Source organism: Rattus norvegicus, chromosome X (assembly GCF_021556685.1).
Source record: "Rattus norvegicus strain SHRSP/BbbUtx chromosome X, alternate assembly SHRSP_T2T, whole genome shotgun sequence".
Classification (NCBI taxonomy): Eukaryota; Metazoa; Chordata; class Mammalia; order Rodentia; family Muridae; genus Rattus; species Rattus norvegicus.
Window position 1 is genome coordinate 147,486,150 of NC_141554.1, and position 27,464 is coordinate 147,513,613.

Sequence of the window (27,464 nt, forward strand, 5' to 3'; positions counted from 1 at the left end):
TTGAACTAAGAACAGGGTCCCCATTGAAGGAGTTAGAGAAAGGACTGAAGGAGCTGAAGTGGCTTCTAACCCCATAAGAATAACAATACCAACCAACCAGAGCTCCCAGGGACTAAACCACCATCCAAAGAGTTCACCTGGACAGACCCATGGCTCCAGCTGCATATGTAGCAAAGGATGGCCTTGTTGGGCATTAATGGAAGGAGAAGCCCACTGTGAAGGCTGGACCAGCCCTCCCCAGCGTAGGGGAATGTTAGGGCAGGGAGGTGGGAAGGGGTGGGTGGGAGTACACCCTCATAGAAGAAGGGGTAGAGGGGATGGGATAGGGGATTTAGAGACTGGAAACCGGGAAAGGGGATAACATTTGAAATGTAAATAATAAATATCCAATAAAAAGTAAACAAACATTCCATAAACATAAAATGAAAAAATGAAACATTACCTAGTAAATAAAAAAGTGGTAGACATATAGAATATATTATAACCTACCCATCAAAAGGAATGAATTATTGAGACATACTATAACACAAATATTTTTAAAATATTCTGAAAGATGACAAAAACAATTTGTGCACTGTATTTTTAAGTTCATGTAAAATATTAAAACTGTAAGTTCATTGAGAATGAAAGGTTCATGTTCATAGGGTTTGGGTTGAAGAAATGTACAATGAGTATGTCGTTTTCTTTTCTGGTGGCTATATAACATTGCAAACGTAAATAAATGATACTGATTTGTATAACTCCTTTCTTTTGTGGAGGGGCAGAGTTGACACAGGATTTCTCTGTGAAGCTCTGGATATCCTAGAACTCCTTTTATAGACCAAACTCACAAAAATTCCCTTGCCTCCCATGTGCTGGGATTAAAGGCATGAGCCACTACCACGCTAATTTGTATACTTTTAAGTGTACATTTTTACTATGCAGGACTTACTGCAATTATCCTGAGGCCGGGGGCCAGCAAGATGTCTTGATTCTGTACCACAGAATTCATGTCAGAAGAAGAAAACTGACTCCAGAAAGTTGTCTTCTGAACTACACATATGCCATCACACACACACACACAGACAGTCCCCCACACACCCACCCCCGACATCCCTGCAACTGGAAGAATAGTTCTAAAAAAGGGTGAACTTGTAAAGTAGTACCTTGATTTTTTCGCTTTCTTTTCTTACTCGTTTTGCATTTTCAATAATATAAACAGTACTTTTGTTAACTTCATTATCAGCTCTGTGTCTAAGCCAATCTTCATATCCCTGTAATGATAAAATTAATTATAACTTTATATTGTTAATTTCAACACAGAATTGCTACAGATACAATGATGCACATATTATTAGAAAATTTAAGGCATACTTTGTAAACATATTTCCTAGGCAAATAGTTTATATTATAAAGTTCCTTAATTCTTCAGGTATATATTACAGATAACACAGGCATCGGAGCCTTAACATTCTTCATTGTGAAAATCTACAATTTATGCATGCAGTGCTCTAATGAATGCCTGTTTCGTCATATATATATATGTATATGAAAAATTAAATATTATATTATTATTAAACATTAACATTATAATTATGTCTACTTTCTTAAAAGTTTATTCATTTTTATTTAATGCATTGGTATTTTGCCTTCATGAATACCTGTAGACCATATTGGTGCAGTGCCTGGGGAGGTAAGAAAAGAGTGTCCAATCTCCTGGAACTGGATTTACAGATGGTTGTGAGCCACCATGTGGGTGCAGGGAATAGAACGAGGTCCTTTACAAGACCAGTCAATGCTATTAGCCACTGAGTCATCTCTCCAGCAGCTCTTTCTTTTTCTTTTGCTTTTTTTTTTCTGGAGCTGAGGACCAAACCCAGGGCCTTGCACTTGCTAGGCAAGCGCTCTACCACTGAGCTAAATCCCCAACCCCCAGCTCTTTCTTTTAATTTGAAAAAATAAATGTTCTGACTTTTTATTTTCTGATAAATCCAATCACTTAGAAATGTAATTCTTCTCATGCAGAATGTAGGAAAATTTGAAAATGTTTTGCCAGATAATTTACATATTACAGATAAAACAATTAACATTCTCCACTAACTTGATTAAAGGAAATAGAAATTGGTGTTTGTTTTTAGAATTAAAATATAACCATAGAGAGATTTAATGATTCATTTTTCTTTGGGCTTTTCATGTGGAATAGATTTAAGCTAAAAAAGCTAAGGAAACAGGATGTTCATTTGAACATGACCTCCTTTTTATATGCAATGTTTTTCCCCTCATTGTAGTGCCTTTTCAAATATATGCTTGAAAACCATCTCTTGCTCACATTTTCTCCCTCTCCCTTTTTTTCTCCTCATTCTTACTGTCCCTCTTCATGATAATACTAGGCATTTTATAGGGTACATTCCCTGATGCTGAAGAAGAAAGGAAAGATAATATTATCTAGTATTGGGAGTAAAATGAATCAGTAAAGCCCTTTAAAAGCCATTCTATTCTTGGAACTAAAAATTAATTATAGTAAGGAAAATATTCTCTCTAACCAAAGGGAAAGAACATTCCAAGTCTTTATTTAGCAATGAAATATATGATAAAATATTGTAAAATTCCTAGTAGGCAAGAGAAAGGATCAGAAAACCCCAGAAAGAAAGGTAATGTTTTAAAAAATTATTTATTTATTTACTTATTTATTTATAACAGATATTTTCATTGGATATTTTATGTATTTACATTTCAAATGTTATCCCCTTCCCCCCCCATCCCATGCTCCCTCTCTTCCCCTAATTCTACGAAGATGCTCCCACTCCCACCTCAGCACCCTGGCATTTTCCTATACTGGGGAAACGAGCCTTCACAGGACCAAGGGTTTCTTGGAAAGGTTATCTTATTCCTTCAATTTTCAAGTGTCTTGAGGTACAACCTAAAAATGTGTTTGCAAAGAAGCAGATCCTATGGTCTGTCTCTATAAATAGTAACACACCCCTCACTTAAGGTTTTCTATTGAAAATTTTAACTTTACTTGGGTATTTTTAAGGGTATTAACACACATAATACTCAAAATACTTCAAAGACAATCACAACATAATCTGTGGGAGTTTACCAACTCTGACAAGAGAGAGTCTTCCCTACCTAACACCCTGCTCAACAGTAATAGTGATAAGTTCAAGTTATTTGTGTTCTTTTAAAATTTTTTATTTATTCCTTATGAGTTTCACATCAAGTACCCCAGTTCCAGTATTCTTCCTGTACCCTCATATCTATCCTTTGCCCTTACAACCTCTCCCCAAAATAAACACAACCCCCTGACATACACCCCAAAAACCAAAGCATAGAAGACATCTCATTGTGAAAACTGTAGTATCTTACAATGTGTCCCCTCTGTCTACATGTCTTTACTTGCAAATGTTCATTCCAATGAGTCATTGGTCTGTTTCGAGATCTCTGCCTTCTGAGAAACTATCAATATTGGATCCTCATTGGAATTCCTTTTGGTTATCCTGTGGTTGCCCTGTGTCATGGATTTACTGAGGCTTTGAATCAGCAGTACCGGTCCTTTCACACATCTCAAATGTTTGTAGATGATATAGATTTAGGGGTAGGCCAACTCAGTGCTTTGGACCTGGCCCTGGGAGGTAGCTGAGATGGTCAGTGCACCAGCTCTCGGTTATCCACACCACTAGGGCAGCATTCCAGCACTGCTCCACATAGGGCACCCAATGCTGTCACCTGTAGGAGTCAGGGTGAGCTCTCCTGCTCCCATGCCCTCAGGAGCTGGCTCACGGGCATGCACTCCTCCAGAGCCAGCTCCAATGTGCTGCCTAGTCAGGGTTTGGGGCCTACTCTCCCAAATGCTGCAGCCTTCGACAAGCTCTCACTTTCATGGCCTCAGGGCCAGCTCTCCCGACTACCAGAGGTGGGAGGTGGAGAGGCCTCGCCCCTAAAGCCATGCCACCTCATGACAGAAAAGTAGAGGGCCAACTCTCCTGCATTCTTGCTCTCAAGGACAGCTCACCTAAATCAATCAATCAATCAATCAATCAATTTCCCTCTCTCTCTCTCTCTCTCTCTCTCTCTCTCTCTCTCTCTCTCTCTCCATCCATCCACCTACCCACCCACCCATCCACCCACCCACCCACCCACCCACCCATCTGCTTGCATATAGGTCTCTGTGAGAGTGCCAGATCCTCTGGAACTAGACTTATAAACAGTTTTGAGCTACCATGTAAGTGCTGAGAATTGAACCCTGGGAAGAGCAGTCACTGTTCTTAATAGCTGAGCCACCTCTCTACCCCAAGTATTTGTGTTCTTAAGTTCTGTGCAATAGGCAGTAACAATTAAAATTCATCGGAGTGGGGAATTTTAAGACATATTACATTAGAATAAATAATGAACAGTAAAAACCCACTTCCTGTTTCTCTACTGAGCTGAACTTTCTACCTGTCTTTTCTATTATGCTTATATTACACACACACACACACACACACACACACACACGCGCGGAAAAGAATAAAGATGTTATTATCAGCTTAATTTAATAGGTTTTCAACAGGAACCAAATGTAAATTAAAACCATCAAAAGTATTGTTCATAGTATATAAATATGAAAAAGAATATTTATAAGAAAATTTAAACTACCTTTCATTAAGGGACACGCATAGTTTATGTGAGAAATTTACCTGCTTGATTGCTGTAACAGTTATAACGAAGAAAAGTGGAAGTCCACTGGTAACTGGGCTGGTTGGTGTGTCTACTGTGACCTAGGTAGAGAAATTAAGTTGAAAATAAAGTTAGCTATTAACTCATGCTTAGCACTTACATGTTGCAAATATTTTAGATAAAATGCATCCCACTAGTTAATTTTAATTATAATAAAATAAATCTATATAACAGTTAGTTTAAGAAACTTCAGCACTAGCTTTCACCCCAGCTTAGATGATCCCATTTTCAGCAATGTCCACGTTGATTTACCACCTAATATCTGAGAAGCATTCTGCAATCCCCTGTCCTGTTACCATCCAGCCTCTAGAGATCTTGGCTGTTCAAGATGGAAAGAAGCCCTTACCTTCCCATAGCTAAAAGCTTACAAGGAAAATAAAGACATTAAAACTAACATACAGATGCTAAGATCTATGGGGCAATTAGGAGTGGACTAGCTCAAAGGAACTTCTCCAGGTACAATGAACAATATACACAGTTTCTCTTCTAGAAGGAAAAATGACAGGTGTTCAAGGAAATAAAGAAAAATAGTGTCAAAAAAGTGTGGTGTGAGATATCCTGGAGAGGCAGACATGAGTCAAACCATACAGAGAAAGCTGTTGGCTGTTGACTATTCATTCCACAGTGGGAAACTTCGAAGATTTTACACAGGGAATGGTAACATGGAAATTTATTCTCAATGCTTTATGAAGGACAGACTGAAAAGGAGTAAAGATGGAGGCCAGGAGTCTACTTGGGAGAGTACTGCCCTGATCCAAGCGAAAGAAGTACTGAAGATATTCAGGAAGAAAACTAAAATTATGGATAGCAGATGCCTTGCAAGTGTGTAGTTAGCATGCTTGGGTGAATGCTGTTTCACCAAAACAAGAAATATGAAAGGAGAACTAGATTTGGGGGTGGGATTTTTGTCACAATCTGCCTTTACATTACACTAGCACCTCCACCTCCCAGCCAGGCTACCCTGACACAAATGAGAATATACATATAGCTTTTACATGGCCTTTATGCAACCTCCTCTCTATCGCTGAAATACTTGCATAGCCATCTCCGCCACAGAAACCTCTTCCTGTACTTTTGAAGCTCCTTTAAGCTCTTCTTGAGTTAAAAATTATTTTTACTTTCATGGAATAGTTTTAGTAGTTTGCTGAATCTTTAATGGCTTCTACTACATTAAATTAAGTGAAAATATGACTCTTTTCACAACTTTGTTAATTTCCTTAAGTGTAAAGGAAGACAGTATTTTGATCATATTTTGTTTTGGGGACTAGTGCACAATATACAGTAGGCAGTCATTATATATTTGTTCAAATGAATTTAATTAAGTATAATGTTTAATAAATTGAATTACACATCCAAACAGAATTTGTGTCTGTTTATATATGTGTAGTTTATGTTTCTAAGACATCTGACCATGGACTTAAGAGTTCATTCCTAAATACTTCATTTACTACTGAAATTGACTCTTTCCTAAATTCTATGGGAGGAAATTCCAAAGTGTATACTATAAAAGAGATAAGAATCAAAAGCATTATTAAAAAAGAAACTTAAAAAAATCTTTCTACTGAAATTGATTTGTTCCAAACTGGTTTCAAGGAGCATGCATAAATTAAATTATCATACCATTGAGTCAAAGTCTCAGAGTATTCAAATGAAAGCATTCAACGTTAACAAAGCATTTGTGCAATATCATAGGTATTTTTCTGCTTCATTTAAAAAGATGAGGGGTACCATTAAAGCTACTCCTTGTGAATGAATGAAAAAATTTAAAACCTATGCAGTTCAAAATGTAGGATATGACTGAAAATGACCAAAATTTAAAATCTGAAACAGTAGAAGGAACACTGAGGAGATAGAGTTACTGAACTTTCAATCTTCAAGGAAGTAGGTGAAGGAGGCACAGAGACAGGAGGAATCAGAAAAAAGTAATGTGTCTACATAAACTAAAACTGTTTAACATAAGAAAACTCTTAGTTTAAACTAGTTTCAATTTTGATATATGATAAATCATTAAGTTGTTATGCAAAGTATACTCTAAGGCCAGATATTAAATCTGCAAAAAATTAAAGTAACAATAAAACAAAACCTCAACAAGTTTTAAAATACATTAGAAAACTATAACATCACACACCTTTTGAAGTGCAATTGTATTTCTACTTAAAAATAATAATCAAATATATTTTAAGTCACAGGACAATTTAAGATTTTAAACTGTTTGAAAGAACCAAATTTCTCCATGTTAAATTAGCAGTTCATGGAGTTCTTACCTGTACAAGGAAAATGATGAGAAAATAAAAATTCGCAATTCTTCTAAACTGTTCAAACAAATTCTTTGGTAGGAAATTCCAAAGTGTATACTATAAAAGAGATAAGAATCAAAAATCATTATTAAAAAAGAAACTTAAAAAAAATCTTAGTACCATAAAGTGGTATTTAGTATGTCCAAAAATTGAAAACGCACACATTACATTGGCATATATTTATATATTATTATCTATATATTTCATATATGCATTATATTACATATAATTTACACATATATATTTAGAGATATTTTTTTTCAGAAATGAAGCTGCATTGAGAATTTCATTGGGCATCTTAGTCCTACATTTTAATTTTCCAGCCCAATGTAAAACAGATTCCTTGCTATATGCTCTCATATCATAGGACATATACTTATAGTATTCATTATTAGACAAAAATCATTAAATATTAGCCTTTTTCTGAAAACACTGTAAGACTTTTGTTTACCATTAAAGAGTCCCAATCATTTTCTTTCTCCAACTTTGTAAAACTTTATGCAAATGTTTTAATCTCTCAACCTGATTTGGTAAAACTTTTCTTTGCAGAGTTGGAAGCCCGCCGTTTAAAGATTTATTTATTTATTATATATAAGTAAGTACACTGTCACTGTCTTCAGACACACCAGTAGTGGGCATCGGATCTCTTTACAGATGGTTGTGAGCCACCATGTGGTTGCTGGGAATTGAGCTCAGGATCTTTGAAAGAACAGTCCGTGTTCTTAACCACTGAGCCATCTCTCCAGGCCCCTAAGCCCCTGTGAAAAGTAAGCCATTCACCAAAGACTATGAGGCCAGACCCTAAGCAACAAGAGTAAAACAGTTGCCACATCCAGTAGAAGAAAAACCATGTGAACTTGTTATCCTAGGTCCTTGCTTTTCCACTTTGGTGAATAGCTCATCTTTCTGATCAAAGGTCAAATTTTACTTTTTCAAGACAATTTAAGTTCAGATCATGGTCTCTATCAGTACCACCTATCTTTACGTACATCTGAGACTATGTGCACATATGAAAATGCATATATACGATATGAGTGCATACCATGTAATTTCTTATTAATGCCTTAAGCTCGAGGACTGGGTCATTTAAAAAATAACAGAAGTAGGACATATTATAATACAGAAGACTTGAAACTGGAATTTAAAAAAAACATCCTTTTAAGGCAAATGTCTAATTTATACTTGGGAAGTTTCTAATCATTTGCATGTCATGAGAATATATTCCCAGATATAGCTGCTGGAAAGCAAAAATCTTAGAGCATGTCAAGGTACATGGAAATTTACTGTTAATAGCTTTAAAAATTTTTAATTTATATTAAACAATTTTATGTGTTTATTTTGCTGGCGGGGGGGGCGGTGAATGCACTATGGTGTGCATGTGGAGGTCAGCGGATAATTTTGAGGCATCATATTTCTTCTTCTAAACCCTTATGTGGGTTCCAGGCATCAAATTTGGGTTGCCAGACTTACACAGCAAGCCCCTTTACAACCTGAGATATCTTGTTGGCCACAACACCTCCTTTAAACAAGGCCTAGGAGCCTTCAAGGTTCAGAGAATCTAAAGAGAAAGAAGACAAATGGATAACTATAGCATGATTGTGCTGGACAGGGCTTGTTGTTGTTGTTGTTGTTTCGGTTTTCTTTGTTGTTGTAGTTGTTCTTTGTCAGTTTGACACAAGACAGAGTCACCTGACTGACAAGCAAGAACCTCAATTAAGAAAATGCCCTCATCAGACTGAACTTTAATCAGGCCTATAGGTCTGATTAAATCACCCAGAGGGTGGTCCAGTATAAGCAAGCAAGCATACTGAGCAAGCCAGGAGGAACAAGCCAGTCAGCAGCATTCCTACAACGGTTTCAGTTCCCGCCTCCAGGTTCCTGCACTGATTTCCATTCCCAGATAAACTGTAAGGTAGAGTCTTTCCTTCCCAAGCTGCTTTGGTCATGGTGTTTTATAACAGTAATGGAAAGCAAACTAAGATAACAATAATAGCCAACTGAAGATTATTTCTAAGGTTCAAAATAAGTACCAGAATGAGAACCAGAACGGTGGGACATAGCTCATTAATAAAATAAATAAGTATTTGTTTAAAAAATAATAAATACAGAAACATCAGGAACACATTAAAGCCCAGCACTAAGGGACACAGGCAGGAGGATCTCTATGAGTTTCGGGTCTTCCTGTACTACAGAATCAGATTTTGCCAGAAAGAAACCAAACAGCCAAACAACCAACCAACAATGAAGCAACCAAAACCTTAAAGTGCTGAACGCACAAGTACGACTTTGGGGAAAAGAGTCCACACATTTTTCATGGTATTCTCAAAGTGCCTCGTGATTTAAAGACAGAAGCATTTAAACCATTGATATTGTCACTTGGTAACCGATACCAGAATTTAACTGTCCCATCAATTTCAAGTAAATAAATAAATGAAGGATAAACTCCAATAAACTCAAACTAACAGCTGAACTTCTGGGACACTGACCTTCTGTTCTCAAACTACACTTAAAAAAAAAACTGAACAAATAAACATTAAGCCTTCTTAGAAGTCCTTAATATGGGTAGTATTAACAGATCAAAGGGAACCTTTTCCCCTTTTGGATCTAGTCCTCTTAGCTTACTACTGTTGTTTTTCATACTAAGGATTCAAATCAAGTCTTTACAACAATGTATCACTATCTACACCATGGAAGCACATCCATTCCACGCCCTGTTTCACTCTACAGATTAACGTTTTCCTTAAGGGCTTTCATTAGCCCCTTCATTGGAAACTACCGTTTTTCTCTCCATAAAGACCCAAACTAAGACCTCAGGGTGTCATAACTTCCCTGTCCATAAGTGCCTGACATGGCATTTGGTGAGAAACTTGAGGATGTTTGTTTTGAGCAGGGTCTAAAACTACCACTAAGGCTAATCTCACACTCAGGGTCCACCGAGTCCTAGAACCACAGATGTTAAGTCACCACTGAGACCTCTAAATACATTAAAAAAAGAGTAATATTTGTGCACTGGCCATTTAAATCACTGAAGTGAGTAGGATGTGAAAATTAAGATACAATAATCTATTCTATAAACTAAAAACCAATATTAACACAGATTAAGAGAAACATTTTTGGGCTGGAGAAATTGTTCAACAGTTAAGAGTACTCCTGGCTGCTCCTCCAGGGGTCCTGAGTTCAATTCTTGGCAACCATATGGTGGCTCACAACCATCTATAGTGGGATGTGATTCTATCTTCTGGGTGTATGTGAAGACAAAGCATCCCTATATAGACAGACAGACAGACAGACAGACAGACAAATAAATAAAATCATGCTACTGAAAGAAAAACATTTGCAAAGAGTTTTCTTATTAGAAGCAACATGGAACTGTAGACATATACTTGAAGTTATTAAAGTTCTCTTGCTTATCTAACTACTGGACTCTGAGATTTGGCCTGCTGCTACAGAAACAAAAACAATTCCAATCACAGGAAGAAAGTGCATATAGTAGTTGTTTTAAATATAGTGATAAAATGGATTTTCTGTCCTAAGTTCTGGCCAAAAAGATCCTTATGCTATTTAAAAATAATGTATTTGTAATATAGATAGATAGATAGATAGATAGATATATAGATAGATAGATAGATAGGCATGTATTCTGCCTGAATGTACATCTATATATATGCATGGTGCCTGTGGAGGCTAAGAGGCACTGGAAACCCTTAAGAGTGGAATTCCAGACAGTTTTGGGCCTTCATGTGGGTGCTATGACAAGCAAATGCTCTTACTTGATGAGCTCTTTCTCCTTAAACTATTTTAACTAATTTAATATGGAACCAAAGTTAAAACCAGTCCAAAAAGTTAAAAATGAAAAAAAATTAAAAATGTTTTAAAATGTTTCTACACAAAATACTAGCATTGCAAGTATTTTATAGAGGATTTTCACTTATTTTGTAGTGAGTTAAATAATTGGTACCCCCCCACACACAGCTTCTAAAACTGATATTATATGAAAAGTTGTTACTGCCTCACACATCTACCATCTAAAAATAAAAGCAAATTTCCTAACTATCAAGTAAATCTCCCAATACATAGCATAGGTAAGTTGAAGGGAATGAAGGAAGCAGCTGAAGGCTTGAGCTCTATTTGATTTGTGCCCGAGGATCTGTTATGGGTCAGTGAGTGCTTATCTAGCTTGTGTGTGCTTTATGTTTTATCCCAAACAGCAGAGAGAGGAGTGGAAAAGGCTGTTTTTGTGTTGAGTCCACCAAGTTTCTCACTTAGCATTAAAAACACTCATGGGGAGGATAAAGCTCTAATATTTTTGCACAGCACAAGCAAAAGGTAAACAAAGTCAGGTGTAGCAGCACATGTCTGTAATCTTACCACTAAGGAAGATGAGATAGGAGGATTGCCAGGAGCTCAAGGACAGCCAAGACTACATAGGCAAGCCAACATGGGAGAGAATTAACAAAACCTTGTGAAAAATAAAAAAAAGGGGGGCGGACGGGGACACAGGTAAAAAATGAAATACTGTTTAAAAAGTAACTGATAAAGTTACCAGTAAACTGAACTACACAAAGAACACAACCTTCCCTATCTACTAGAATCATCTGGATGCAATAGAATAAAACAGTAAGATTAATTATCAGTAACTTCTATATTGGTAACTGCTCACTTGGCTAAAGTACTGTCTTCAAGGTCCTATCAACTCTCTTATGTAGACATTAAGTGGTATTTGGAGCTTCGCAGTCTACCTTCATTATAGAACTTTTCTTTTTCTTTTCTTTTTTTTTTCCCGGAGCTGAGGACTGAACCCAGGGCCTTGTACTTGGGAGGCAAGTGCTCTACCACTGAGCTAAATCCCCAACCCTTTATTTTTCACACTGTCCAATCTAATGTAAATTCCAATCTCCAAAAAAAAAAGTCACTGACTAAAACTGAATTAAAACTTAGTAAAATTTAAAGGTTATTTTTAGTGAGTTAGACAAAACTGAAAGAATTCCTCTCAGTTTTAATAAATTCTGCCATTAATGACTTTGGTTTTTATCATTTATTTGTTTGTTGTACGTGTTTATTGTCTGTGTGCCATAATGTACATGTGGAGGTCAGGGAACAACTTCTGAGAGTCAATACTCACTTTATTCCATCTAGGAATCCAGGCCATCAGGTTTGGTGGCAAGTGCCTTTACCCACTGAACCATTTTACAGACCTCAATTCATTTTTGAAATAAAGGAAAATGATAGTGTAATTTTAGACCTAAAATTCTGATCCAAGACATAAGTTTAATGTTAGAAAAGAACTATGTATAACACACTAATTCTTATTTTACTCAAGAGACACTGGAGCTCAGAATTTATAAAAGAAACTAAAGAACTTAAGAAACTAAGAACAGTAACAGTGTGTAATTAATGCTCCTTTTATTAAGGAAGGGAATTTCCAATTTTCTGCCAGCTAGAAAATTATGGTGATAACCCAAAGTTCCTGTGGAGTGCTTTACTTTAGATTAGGAAGGTTTCATTTTCTCCCAAGGAAGTGTTTGTGTTCCTGAAAAGAAAGGGTCATTAATTCTATAAGTAAATAAAATTTAAGGTCACAGTGTTTGTCTTCAGTGCACCCTGCATTTACAATATACATTTCCTGTAACACTGACTTTACAGGAGGTTATTTATGAAGAAAAAGCACTCAAAAAGCAAGAATTATTTTTATGACAAAGTAGAGAAAGGAAAATAACATTTGCTACACTGTTGGAAGACAGCTAGCAGCATATGCAATAAATTTTATATTTCGTCAGTTAAAAGACTGTGGTACAAATGGAACCAAAGTTAATATAAGGAAGGCAAGGTCCAATTATAAAACTGTTGGTTTCTTTAGAGGAAATCCAAAGGCCTTCTTCTTAAAAGAACTCTCCCCATACATTCAAATCTAAGAGTCCAAGAAAATCTATAGAAATGCACTGGAATAATCACAGAACACAAATAACAAGAATAGATTAATTTGCTACCTTAGCACATAGCAAACACAGTGGTAAATGATTTGTGTATCATTTTATTTCATCCTCATTCAATCCCCTGAAATGAACAATGTAATATACCTATTTTATGGATAAGAAAATTAAGGTTCACTGAACTGAGAACGGGACCCCCATTGAAGGAATCAGAGAAAGAACTGGAAGAGCTTGAAGGGGCTTGAGACCCCATATGAACAACAATGTCAAGCAACCAGAGCTTCCAGGGACTAAGCCACTACCTAAAGACTATATATGGACTGACCCTGGACTCTGACCCCATAGGTAGCAATGAATATCCTAGTAAGAGCACCAGTGGAAGGGGAAGCCCTGGGTCCTGCTAAGACTGAACCCCCAGTGAACTAGACTATGGGGGGAGGGCGGCAATGGGGGGAGGGTTGGGAGGGGAACACCCATAAGGAAGGGGAGGGGGGAGGGGGATTTGCCCGGAAACCAGGAAAGGGAATAACACTTGAAATGTATATAAGAAATACTCAAGTTAATAAAAAAAAAATACTCCAAAAAAAAAAAAAAGAAAATTAAGGTTCAAGTTAAACAATTTTAACTTTGTATCCATGTCTTGTAAGCTGGGCAGGGTGGCACATGCTGAGGTTGAGGTTGGTCTCGTATACATACTGAGTTTAAGGACAGCTAGAGCTATATAGTAAGACAAAACAAAGCAAAGACAAATATACAAACAAACAAACATCAAAACCCCACAAGTTTTTATTCCCAGAAATGAGGCGCTCATCAACAAAACCATCTATCATTACCATTCATAATACTAAGGGTATCATATTAACATTTTGTTTTAAACCTACTATAGTGACTCAGGTCTATAATATTAGCACTTCAGATGTAGTGGGAACACACACACACACACACACACACACACACACGAATGGGTTTGAGGTCAGCCTTATTTTTCTGAAATTACTGTATTGTCAATTCCTCTTTGTTTGGCTTAACAGTTTTTATTAAAAGGCTAAACAATTAATTAGAAACAGTATATGTATGGTAGTCAGAGGAGGGGAACTAGAGGTATCTTAATCTTTATGTGTACAGAAATGATCACATTTGTATCACGATTTTGCTTAGAAAGAGAATTTTAGCTTTCTCATGTACTCACAAAAACATGCTATTGCATTGTTTTAGATGCTTGTAAAAGTGGAAGTTACATAATATTTGAAAAAGCATTCCATTAAATACATATAGATTGAGAACTAGCGTGCAACAGATGATCATCAGTAATCCAATGAAAAGTCACCATCAGCATAGCTCTTTATTGTCTTCCATAGGACTATAGAAAATCATAACCCTTTCATTCAGATGGCAATAGCATAATGTGAAAAGGGGATTTTTCTTCAAAGTTATTGGGCCTTACACAGTAGTTCTGTTCCTGGCTTTATCACAAGTGCTTGCTTATCAAGCTGGGAGCTTTCTCTGGGTTTAGTTTCCCTATCTCTAAGTCAACAAGATGAACCTCATGGGACCTTTTACTTCTTGTGTCTACGATTCTGAGCCAAAGGTCTGTAATTGATTACTTAGTTGGGTAACACAGAGTAAGTCAAAATCTATAATGAAAAGACCATTCACTACCCCACATACAAGTATATAATCCCCTGACTGTAAATAAAAACAGTGTGTAAGAATAAAAGAAAATCAGCATTTATCTGATTATTACAGTGTTCTAAAGGTCTACATACATATCTGTTCATTGGGCTTCTCAGTTTTCGCATTCATATTAATCTTCTTTCTTTTTTTAAAGATACAAGGTCTCACCCAATACAAACTTAGATGTCCTAGAACACAGAGATAGATCTATGTGCTTCTGCCTATATTTTACATATTAATATTTGAACTGAAAACGGTCTCCATTATGCCGTTTCCTAAAGGAGAAACTAAAGGAATATTTGAATACCAGAATGTGCTGTATTGTTAAAAGAAGAATTTTAGAGCCTAAGTGACCACAGATGTACACTGAATTAAATGTCACTCATTTTTTTCACATTGTGTTTGGAAGTCAAGAACGCTATCAAATATAGTCCAAGCTACAAGAGATTGTAGCAAAGCAAGCATCTACTACCTAGCACCTTGCCTGGTTGGCCACAATAAAGATCAGTAAATTAAGACGAGCAGAGTGACGACTACTGGGTACTAGGAGCTAAGAAGTGTTTTCATCTATGAAGTAATAGCCATTTCATAAACTGTATTCATTAATTTAACAAAAGTGATCCAGTTAGTAAATACTTTATCAAGATTTAAATGCAGGTTTTCAAACTTGCAGGTCCCTGCTCTCAGCTTACACCATACTGAAATAAGACCATTATTCACAAAGGGACATGGTTGCTATGGTTAAACTTTATAGGTCAAGCAATATACAGGCAAAATGTACCCTTTAGGACCCAGAAACACAAGTCCGAGGCAAAATAGAGGAGAGGAGAGGGAGAGGGAGAGGGAGAGGGAGAGGGAGAGAGAGAGGGAGAGGGAGAGGGAGGGGGAGGGGAGGGAGAGGGAGAGGGAGAGGAGAGGAGCAAATGGAAGTCACGAAGCAACCTCCAAAAGAATGTAAATCATGTACCATCTAATCCTTTCAAGGGCAATTCAGAAAGCTCTACACAAGCAAATAATTAATAAGTCCCCATGTTGGCAAATGTTCTACCACTGAGAAACACTCCTCCTCAGCACAATAATTATTACTTGTAGCACATTTTAAGGCCTGAAGTAATATGCACCATCAACAGGCACTGTGAATCATAATGGGATGCAAGTGATAGGCTTTTTAAAAAGTAAATTACCGTTCAGAGTAATAATTACCACAGTTGGCATTATTATTTGTATATGACCATGTGTGTATACATATCTAAATGCATCAGTATCCTTAGAAGCATAAATGAATATATCCAACTTTGTATGAACAACTCATGAGTTAAAAAAAAGAGACTTTCTAGGGATTCCTAGGAAGTCCCAGAGACCTGGGATGGGGGAGGCTCCCAGGAGTCTATAGGGGTGACCTAAACCGAGATGCCTAACAGGGAGGACATGGAACCTGAAGAGACCACTCCTATAGCCAGGCAGGACCCCTAGTGGAGGGATAAAAAACACAGACCCACAAAACCTTTGACCCCAAATTTGTCCCATCTAAAAACAATGCAGGGACAAGGATGGAGCAAAGTCTGAAAGAATGGCCGACCAATAACCAGACCAACTTGAGACCCATCCCATGGGCAAACACCAATTTCTGATACTATTAATAATACTGTGTTATGCTTGCGGACATGATTTTGGCATAACTGCCCCCCTAAGACGCTCTACCCAGCAGCTGACTGAAACAGATGCAGATGCCCACAACCAAACATTAGATAGAGGTTGGGGACTCTTATGGAAGGGTTGAGGGAAGGACTGAAGGTGCTGAAGGGGACAGGAAGTCCAACTGAAGCAACTAACCTGGACACTTAGGAGCTTTCAGGGACCGAGCCACCAACCAAAGAACACACACAGGCTGGAGCAAGGCCCCTGACACATATATAGCAGATGTACAGCTGAGTCTCCATGTGGTTCCCCCAACAACTGCAACGGGGGCTGTCCCTAAAGCAGCTTGTCTGTGCAATCTGTTTTCCAGTAAGGGCTACCTTGTCTGGCCTCAGTAGGAAAGGATGCACCTGACACTACAGAGAACTGATGTTCCATTCATGTTGGGGGAAGTGGGGGGAGGAATCCTCTCAGAGGAGGAGAGGAGGAAAGGAGGAGAGGAGGAGAGGAGGAGAGGAGGAGAGGAGGGATTGGGGAAGGACAATGTGAAGGAGAACTAGGGGAGCAGTGATTGGGATATAAATAATTAAATAAAGAAACAAAACTTACCTTAGATGAGACTATTCTATTATCACAAAATCTCTGTGCAATGTAAGCTTCTGTTCCTGAAATGGGATGATTGCCAACAAATACTGTGCGTGTACCAACTCGTTTCTCTTCTCCAGCACACTACCGAAGAGAAAGAAGGAAATGGTTAACTTTTCACCGTGTTTCTCCATGGTTTTACGAATTCTGGTGAGTCAGAGAAGCAGGGAAAGGTAAAAACCCCGTCAAGAAATTAAAATCCACAAATCTCTTAGTTGCTGCCCTAGCAAAACTATTGTTTCAACCAACTGGTCTAAAGCCAACAGTACAATTCTAAAATAGTTACTTGCATTTACTCTTTTCTGTGTGTTTTCTTTAACAAATCTCATATTGTCAAGAAGGAAGATTCAATAATAAACTATACTTGAACAGATTTTGACACAAGTTTTGTCTAGGTCCTATGCAGGTCCATTCAATTCTCCCAAACAATAATTTACTAATCACAGTATAAGGCCTAGACCCATCCATCCACCTAAACTCATTTGTTTTTCCTCAAATTGTCATATTCTTCATCCTCTCATCCCCTATAAAGCAAATTAGGCTGAGTGGTAGTTCACAATTTTATATAAGTATATAGGAGGGCTGTCAGGAGTTTGAGGCCAGCCTGATTTCAAATACAAACAAACAAAACCCCCAAACAAAACAAAACACCTTAAAACAAACCAACTGCACAAATACAAAAGGGTTTATAGATATCTAAATCCCATTCGATTAGTTGAGCAACTTATTACAATTCTTTGGATCTCTAAAATATGTGGTAAAATTAATCAATCTACTGTCAACTAATTTAATAAAAAATTGGAGGGCATCTTATAAAAACAATACTGTATTTGTATTGCCAGCCCTATTATTTCAGCCATAGTCAAATGCAGCTCGACTATTATCTTTACAACAAAACTCTAACTTAGAAAAAATTAGGTTGGGAATATTTTATTTATTATACAACTTCTGAGGACCATCCTGTCAACTAACATATCAGAGAATAAAAAGCACAATACAAATTATTTCTAAACATTAAATAATTACTCATAATTTGTAAGTCAAGTCCTATTAATGGAATGATCACCCTTTCTATAAAGAAGCTGTATGATTCTTTGCTTTTATAGGAGTTTCCTTGTGATCTCCCAGAGTCAACTGTCCTGAAGTCTCACTTCAGACAATATATTTCTAGCGCCTCTTGGACATCTTTTAAAAGTAGACTCACTGAATCTAGAAGACCCGAAGTAATGCTTCAATATATGTAAAATCTGTTGGGACTTCATTGTTATCTCTATTTTAAAAAATTAAAAATTGAAGAAGACCTCAAAAGATGGAAAGATCTCCCATGCTCATGGATTGGCAGGATTAATATAGTAAAAATGGCCATTTTACCAAAAGCAATCTACAGATTCAATGCAATCCCCATCAAAATACCAATCCAATTCTTCAAAGAGTTAGACAGAACAATTTGCAAATTCATCTGGAATAACAAAAAACCCAGGATAGCTAAAGCTATCCTCAACAATAAAAGGACTTCAGGGGGAATCACTATCCCTGAACTCAAGCAGTATTACAGAGCAATAGTGATAAAAACTGCATGGTATTGGTACAGAGACAGACAGATAGACCAATGGAATAGAATTGAAGACCCAGAAATGAACCCACACACCTATGGTCACTTGATTTTTGACAAAGGAGCCAAAACCATCCAATGGAAAAAAGATAGCATTTTCAGCAAATGGTGCTGGTTCAACTGGAGGTCAACATGTAGAAGAATGCAGATCGATCCATGCTTATCACCCTGTACAAAGCTTAAGTCCAAGTGGATCAAGGACCTCCACATCAAACCAGACACACTCAAACTAATAGAAGAAAAACTAGGGAAGCATCTGGAACACATGGGCACTGGAAAAAATTTCCTGAACAAAACAACAATGGCTTATGCTCTAAGATCAAGAATCGACAAATGGGATCTCATAAAACTGCAAAGCTTCTGTAAGGCAAAGGACACTGTGGCTAGGACAAAACGGCACCAACAGATTGGGAAAAGATCTTTACCAATCCTACAACAGATAGAGGCCTTATATCCAAAATATACAAAGAACTCAAGAAGTTAGACCGCAGGGAAACAAATAACCCTATTAAAAAATGGGGTTCAGAGCTAAACAAAGAATTCACAGCTGAGGAATGCCGAATGGCTGAGAAACACCTAAAGAAATGTTCAACATCTTTAGTCATAAGGGAAATGCAAATCAAAACAACCCTGAGATTTCACCTCACACCAGTGCGATTGGCTAAGATCAAAAACTCAGGTGACAGCAGATGCTGGCGAGGTTGTGGAGAAAGAGGAACACTCCTCCATTGTTGGTGGGATTGCAGACTGGTAAAACCATTCTGGAAATCAGTCTGGAGGTTCCTCAGAAAATTGGACATTGAACTGCCTGAGGATCCAGCTATACCTCTCTTGGGCATATACCCAAAAGATGCCTCAACATATAAAAGAGACACGTGCTCCACTATGTTCATCGCAGCCTTATTTATAATAGCCAGAAAATGGAAAGAACCCAGATGCCCTTCAACAGAGGAATGGATACAGAAAATGTGGTACATCTACACAATGGAATACTACTCAGCTATCAAAAACAACGAGTTTATGAAATTCGTAGGCAAATGGTTGGAACTGGAAAATATCATCCTGAGTGAACTAACCCAATCACAGAAAGACATACATGGTATGCACTCATTGATAAGTGGCTATTAGCCCAAATGCTTGAATTACCCTAGATCCCTAGAACAAACGAAACTCAAGACGGATGATCAAAATGTGAATGCTTCACTCCTTCTTTAAATGAGGAAAAAGAATACCCTTGGCAGGGAAGGGAGAGGCAAAGATTAAAACAGAGACTGAAGGAACACCCATTCAGAGCCTGTCCCACATTTGGCCCATACATATACAGCCACCCAATTGGACTAGATGGATGAAGCAAAGAAGTGCAGACCGACAGGAGCCGGATGTAGATCGCTCCTGAGAGACACAGCCAGAATACAGCAAATACAGAGGCGAATGCCAGCAGCAAACCACTGAACTGAGAATAGGTCCCCTATTGAAGGAATCAGAGAAAGAACTGGAAGAGCTTGAAGGGGCTCGAGACCCCAAAAGTACAACAATGCCAAGCAACCAGAGCTTCCAGGGACTAAGCCACTACCTAAAGACTATACATGGACTGACCCTGGACTCTGACCCCATAGGTAGCAATGAATATCCTAGTAAGAGCACCAGTGGAAGGGGAAGCCCTGGGTCCTGCTAAGACTGAACCCCCAGTGAACTAGTCTATGGGGGGAGGGCGGCAATGGTGGGAGGGTTGGGAGGGGAACACCCATAAGGAAGGGGAGGGGGGAGGGGGATGTTTGCCCGGAAACCGGGAAAGGGAATAACACTCGAAATGTATATAAGAAATACTCAAGTTAATAAAAAAAAAAAAAAGAATAAATTTAATCATCCATCTTAAAAAAAAAAATGGGGTTCAGAGCTAAACAAAGAATTCACAGCTGAGGAATGCCGAATGGCTGAGAGACACCTAAAGAAATGTTCAACATCTTTAGTCATAAGGGAAATGCAAATCAAAACAACCCTGAGATTTCACCTCACACCAATGCGATTGGCTAAGATCAAAAACTCAGGTGACAGCAGATGCTGGCGAGGATGTGGAGAAAGAGGAACACTCCTCCATTGTTGGTGGGATTGCAGACTGGTAAAACCATTCTGGAAATCAGTCTGGAGGTTCCTCAGAAAATTGGACATTGAACTGCCTGAGGATCCAGCTATACCTCTCTTGGGCATATACCCAAAAGATGCCTCAACATATAAAAGAGACACGTGCTCCACTATGTTCATCGCAGCCTTATTTATAATAGCCAGAAAATGGAAAGAACCCAGATGCCCTTCAAACAGAGGAATGGATACAGAAAATGTGGTACATCTACACAATGGAATATTACTCAGCTATCAAAAACAATGACTTTATGAAATTCGTAGGCAAATGGTTGGAACTGGAAAATATCATCCTGAGTGAGCTAACCCAATCACAGAAAGACATACATGGTATGCACTCATTGATAAGTGGCTATTAGCCCAAATGCTTGAATTACCCTAGATCCCTAGAACAAACGAAACTCAAGACGGATGATCAAAATGTGAATGCTTCACTCCTTCTTTAAATGAGGAAAAAGAATACCCTTGGCAGGGAAGGGAGAGGCAAAGATTAAAACAGAGACTGAAGGAACACCCATTCAGAGCCTGCCCCACATGTGGCCCATACATATACAGCCACCCAATTAGACAAGATAGATGAAGCAAAGAAGTGCAGACCGACAGGAGCCGGATGTAGATCGCTCCTGAGAGACACAGCCAGAATACAGCAAATATAGAGGCGAATGCCAGCAGCAAACCACTGAACTGAGAATAGGTACTCTATTGAAGGAATCAGAGAAAGAACTGGAAGAGCTTGAAGGGGCTCGAGACCCCAAAAGTACAACAATGCCAAGCAACCAGAGATTCCAGGGACTAAGCCACTACCTAAAGACTATACATGGACTGACCCTGGACTCTGACCCCATAGGTAGCAATGAATATCCTAGTAAGAGCACCAGTGGAAGGGGAAGCCCTGGGTCCTGCTAAGACTGAACCCCCAGTGAACTAGTCTATGGGGGGAGGGCGGCAATGGGGGGAGGGTTGGGAGGGGAACACCCATAAGGAAGGGGAGGGGGGAGGGGGATGTTTGCCCGGAAACCGGGAAAGGGAATAACACTCGAAATGTATATAAGAAATACTCAAGTTAATAAAAAAAAAATTAAAATGGGAGTTGGAGAGATGAATTAACAGTTAAGAGGTTCGGAGGTTTCAATTCCCAGCAAGCTACATGGTGGCTTACAACCATCTGTAATGAGATCCGATGCCCTCTTCTGGTGTGTCTGATATATACAGTATATATATACACATATACATATATATATGAAATAAATCTTAAAAATACATAATTAAAAAATTTTACATATTTATGTGTATGGGTGATTTTTCTGTATGTCTGTGTCTGCTCAATGCCCAAGGAGGTGAGAATAGGACACTAAATCTCAAACTGGAATTATGAATGTTTGTGAGCTGTCATGCGGGAGGGAGCTGGGAACCAAACTTGGAAGAACAGCAGTGCTTTTAACCAATGAGCCATCTCTTTAGTCTTCTGCACTCTTTGCTTAGAATAGAATACATTTCTAACAAATTCAAGATAGTCTTTGATCATGTTATGTTAGAAACAGTATCTAAACAGTATCTAAACAGATAGTAACCAGTATTTGTAGATCCTCATTCTTATTTTTTTAATGATAATTCCTCAATTGCAGTATTTTGAGATACTAGCCACAAAGACTTTTTGTGAGTTATTCAAATGTCAAAGATAAATAATGTTAAAAGCAAGACTCCTTAAAAATTTCAAAGTTTTTCAAATGTTTACTATGTATATTTAATGTCTTCATTTATTTGTATGTTGTGAAGATATTATTTGTAAAACTTACCATAAAAAATAATACCTTCCTGAGTATAAAGGATGTTTTGCTATTTTAACTTAAGCTTATGAAATAATAAGTCTCTGCCTTCAAAATTTATACAAAGTCATCCAAAATAATTAGAAAACACTAACAGAAACCGAGGCTAAGCATTTATCTCAGTAGTAGAGTGTTTGCCTATCACATACAAGATCCTAGGTTTGATCACCACCACCACCACCACCACAAAAACATACTTTTTAAAAAGTAAAAGTCAACTGCAAGGAGTAGAGGAATCCATGAGTGAACGCATGTTATTTACATGAGATGCATTTCAAGTACACCAATGCCTCAGACCAATGAGAACGGTAAAATGTTCTCTCCATCAGGTTCAGTGAAACTGCAAAGCCTTCCCCTGATTCATGTATGGATGTTGATACTGTTTGCAAAAAATGCCTGCTTGGAGCCTCCTCCTGGATGCTCTGTAGCCCAGGACTGCTCCTCTATAGTAGACCTGCTTCCACATGCAGCAGTATACAACAAACGAACCTCCTCAGTTCAGACCTATAAAAACAGCGGTTCCAGGTTTCCTGGTGGGCTGTTGGTAGGCCTCTGCCACCTAATCCTAGCTTTTCTGTATTCACATCTATTGTTTCTTCATTCCCGGCCCTGTTACCCAAGACTGTACACATGGTGCTCAGACATACGTGCAGACAGAACACCCAAACACGGGAAATAAAAATAAATAAAAATATTTAAAGCAGGGGCTGGAGAGATGGCTCAGCGGTTAAGAGCACTGACTGTTCTTCCAGAGGTCCTGAGTTCAATTCCCAGCAACCACATGGTTGCTTACAACCATCTGTAATGGGATCTGGTGCCCTCTTCTGGTGTGCCTGGAAAGAGCAACAGTGTGCTCATATACATTAAATAAATAAATCTTTAAAAAAAAGTGAAAAAAATATTTAAAGCAAAAAGAAGGATGAGACAGAGACCAATGAAGAAGAGAGGGCCAGTAGAGCAGAATGTTACTACCACTGCCAATATGGCTTCTCCTCTCAATTACAGTGGCTATCTAATTAGCTTAAGATGAAAATGAATGGGCTGGAGAGAGATGGCTCAGTAGTGAAGAACACTGACTATTCTCCCAGAGGTCCTGAGTCCAATTCCCAGCACCCACATGGTGGCTCACAACCATCTGTAATGGGATCTGATGCCCTCTCCGGGTGTGTCTAAAGAGAGTGATGGGGTATACACATACATAAAATAATAATTAAAAAAACATGAAAATGAACTAGCAGTTTCCAATTTTTAAATTATCTTCAACTTCTTTGGTCCTGGGAAGAAAATATATAATATCAGGTACATGTTTTTATGAATCCTACAGAGATGAATGACATTTACATTTTCACTAAGATGTTTCCACACACCTCTCTTTCCAGCTCCATAAATTTGAAAATAGATTGAAATTATGCACAAGTAGGTGCGTATCTATAGACAGATCCTTCAAGTGGATCTTAGATGGCAAAAGAGAGCATGAGAGAAGCTATATAATACATATTTTTTTATTAACTTGAGTATTTCTTATTTGCATTTCGAGTGTTATTCCCTTTCCCGGTTTCCGGGCCAACATCCCCCTAGCCCCTCCCCCTCCCCTTCTTTTTTTTTTTCTTTTTAATTAACTTGAGTATTTCTTATATATATTTCGAATGTTATTCCCTTTCCCGGTTTCTGGGCAAACATCCCCCTCCCCCTCCCCTTCCTTATGGGTGTTCCCCTCCCCATCCTCCCCACATTGCCGCCCTCCCCCCAACAGTCTAGTTCACTGGGGGTCCAGTCTTAGCAGGACCCAGGGCTTCCCCTTCCACTGGTGCTCTTACTAGGATATTCATTGCTACCTATGAGGTCGGAGTCCAGGGTCAGTCCATGTATAGTCTTTAGGTAGTGGCTTAGTCCCTGGAAGCTCTGGTTGCTTGGCATTGTTGTTCATATGGGGTCTCGAGTCCCTTCAAGCTTTCCAGTTCTTTCTCTGATTCCTTCAACGGGGGTCCTATTCTCAGTTCAGTGGTTTGCTGCTGGCATTCGCCTCTGTATTTGCTGCATTCTGGCTGTGTCTCTCAGGAGAAATCTACATGTGGCTCCTGTCTGCCTGCACTTCTTTGCTTCATCCATCTTGTCTAATTGGGTGGCTGTATATGTATGGGCCACATGTGGGGCAGGCTCTGAATGGGTGTTCCTCCTGTCTCTGTTTTAATCTTTGCCTCTCTATTCCCTGCCAAGGGTATTCTTGTTCCCCTTTAAAAGAAGGAGTGAAGCATTCACATTTTGATCATCCGTCTTGAGTTTCATGTGTTCTAGGCATCTAGGGTAATTCAAGCATTTGGGCTAATAGCCACTTATCAATGAGTGCATACCATGTGTGTTTTTCTGTGATTGGGTTACCTCACTCAGGATGATATTTTCCAGTTCCAACCATTTGCCTACGAATTTCATAAACTCGTTGTTTTTGATAGCTGAGTAATATTTCATTGTGTAGATGTACCACATTTTCTGTATCCATTCCTCTGTTGAAGGGCATCTGGGTTCTTTCCAGCTTCTGGCTATTATAAATAAGGCTGCTATGAACATAGTGGAGCACGTGTCTTTTTTATATGTTGGGGCATCTTTTGGGTATATGCCCAAGAGAGGTATAGCTGGATCCTCAGGCAGTTCAATGTCCAATTTTCTGAAGAACCTCCAGACTGATTTCCAGAATGGCTGTACCAGTCTGCAATCCCACCAACAATGGAGGAGTGTTCCTCTTTCTCCACATCCTCGCCAGCATCTGCTGTCACCTGAGTTTTTGATCTTTGCCATGATCACTGGTGTGAGGTGAAATCTCAGGGTTGTTTTGATTTGCATTTCCCTTATGACTAAAGATGTTGAACGTTTCTTTAGGTGTTTCTCAGCCATTCGGCATTCCCCAGCTGTGAATTCTTTGTTTAGCTCTGAACCCCATTTTTAATAGGGTTATTTGTCTCCCTGCGGTCTAACTTCTTGAGTTCTTTGTATATTTTGGATATAAGGCCTCTATCTGTTGTAGGATTGGTAAAGATCTTTTCCCAATCTGTTGGTTGCCGTTTTGTCCTAACCACAGTGTCCTTTGCCTTACAGAAGCTTTGCAGTTTTATGAGATCCCATTTGTCGATTCTTGATCTTAGAGCATAAGCCATTGGTGTTTTGTTCAGGAAATTTTCTCCAGTGACCATGTGTTCGAGATGCTGCCCTAGTTTTTCTTCTATTAGTTTTGAGTGTATCTGGTTTGATGTGGAGGTCCTTGATCCACTTGGACTTAAGCTTTGTACAGGGTGATAAGCATGGATCGATCTGCATTCTTCTACATGTTGACCTCCAGTTGAACCAGCACCATTTGCTGAAAATGCTATCTTTTTTCCATTGGATGGTTTTGGCTCCTTTGTCAAAAATCAGGTGCCCATAGGTGTGTGGGTTCATTTCTGGGTCTTCAATTCTGTTCCATTGGTCTATCTGTCTGTCTCTGTACCAATACCATGCAGTTTTTATCACTATTGCTCTGTAATACTGCTTGAGTTCAGGGATAGTGATTCCCCCTGAAGTCCTTTTATGGTTGAGGATAGTTTTAGCTATCCTGGGTTTTTTGTTATTCCAGATGAATTTGCAAATTGTTCTGTCTAACTCTTTGAAGAAATGGATTGGTATTTTGATGGGGATTGCACTTAATCTGTAGATCGCTTTTGGTAAAATGGCCATTTTTACTATATTAATCCTGCCAATCCATGAGCATGGGAGATCTTTCCATCTTCTGAGGTCTTCTTCAATTTCTTTCTTCAGAGCCTTGAAGTTCTTATTGTACAGATCTTTTACTTGCTTTGTTAAAGTCACACCGAGGCACTTTTTATTATTTGGGTCTATTATGAAGGGTGTCGTTTCCCAAATTTCTTTCTCAGCTTGTTTCTCTTTTGTGTAGAGGAAGGCTACTGATTTATTTGAGTTAATTTTATACTCAGCCACTTTGCTGAAGTTGTTTATCAGCTTTAGTAGTTCTCTGGTACATATTTCCAAAGTTTTCAAAGCAGATCTTTTAATGTACGAAAGGAAGGTTTAAGTTTGAACCTGCATGAGGCCTGGAGAGGGTTGATATGAAGCATGTGCCTTTTCCATATTTGCTTTACCCTAATTCTTTTGAAACTGGAGTCTCTGTTGGAATAAATGTCACATACAACGACAACTATAAATTTGTGTAACTTTACTGTAACTCTCCACTTGCTGCCAATGTAGAGTGGTAAAGCAGTAGTGTTCGTTCTTGTGATTTTAAATAATATAGGTGCTTTTGCCAAAGCAGAGAAATCCAAGAAGGAAACATTAAGAAACAATCTCATTTGGATGGAAGACAATATAGTTTTAGTGTAGGAGTATGTAATTCCTGTCACTGGCAGTGCATTTAAGTTCATTAGGAGTCCATCTTGTGTTGGACTGAGTCCCATCCAAATGTCCTTAGCAACATTATTTTTTAAGCCTGAAATAGGCTAGCACCAACTGTATTTTACTGACACAAACATTACTTAAATAGTATTCTTTAACTGTAAAAACATAAAAATTATACTTAGAACATATGCATAACAGAGAATAAAGCTTAAATGTATTTCCCAAGATCAAAATTGACCGCCTTAGGGGCTGGAGAGATGGCTCAGCGGTTAAGAGCACCCGACTGCTCTTCCAGAGGTCCTGAGTTCAATTCCCAGCAACCACATGGTGGCTCACAACCATCTGTAAGGAGATCAGATGCCCTCTTCTGGTGTGTCTGAAGACAGCTACAGTGTACTTATATATAATAAATGAACAAATAAAAAAAAATGACCGCCTTAGCCGGCACTTGGGAGGCAGGAGAACTGGCGATTCTAGGCCAGCTGGGCAATGCAGGACCCCATCTCAGCAAACAAAAATCACCCTCCTGTGCCTAAATAGTTTTTGAAACACACACACACAACACACACACACACACACACACACACACACACACACACGAATTTATACAAAAATAATCACTCAAAAC

The 27,464-nt window shown here is 38.4% G+C and overlaps 1 protein-coding gene across 22 annotated transcripts in view; it reads right to left on the minus strand.

Moving 5' to 3' along the window:
• Positions 1 to 27,464, minus strand: part of Atp11c (ATPase phospholipid transporting 11C) — a 184,638-nt gene that overhangs the window by 85,861 nt on the left and 71,313 nt on the right. For all 22 annotated transcript variants that reach the window (XM_087600219.1, XM_087600210.1, XM_087600216.1 and 19 more), the window contains 4 exons: positions 16,844 to 16,963; positions 6,960 to 7,049; positions 4,656 to 4,736; positions 1,146 to 1,253 (listed from right to left, as the gene is read on the minus strand). In XM_087600219.1, the coding sequence (XP_087456345.1) occupies positions 1,146 to 1,253; positions 4,656 to 4,736; positions 6,960 to 7,049; positions 16,844 to 16,963 (399 nt within the window). The remainder of the gene's footprint in view (positions 1 to 1,145; positions 1,254 to 4,655; positions 4,737 to 6,959; positions 7,050 to 16,843; positions 16,964 to 27,464) is intronic.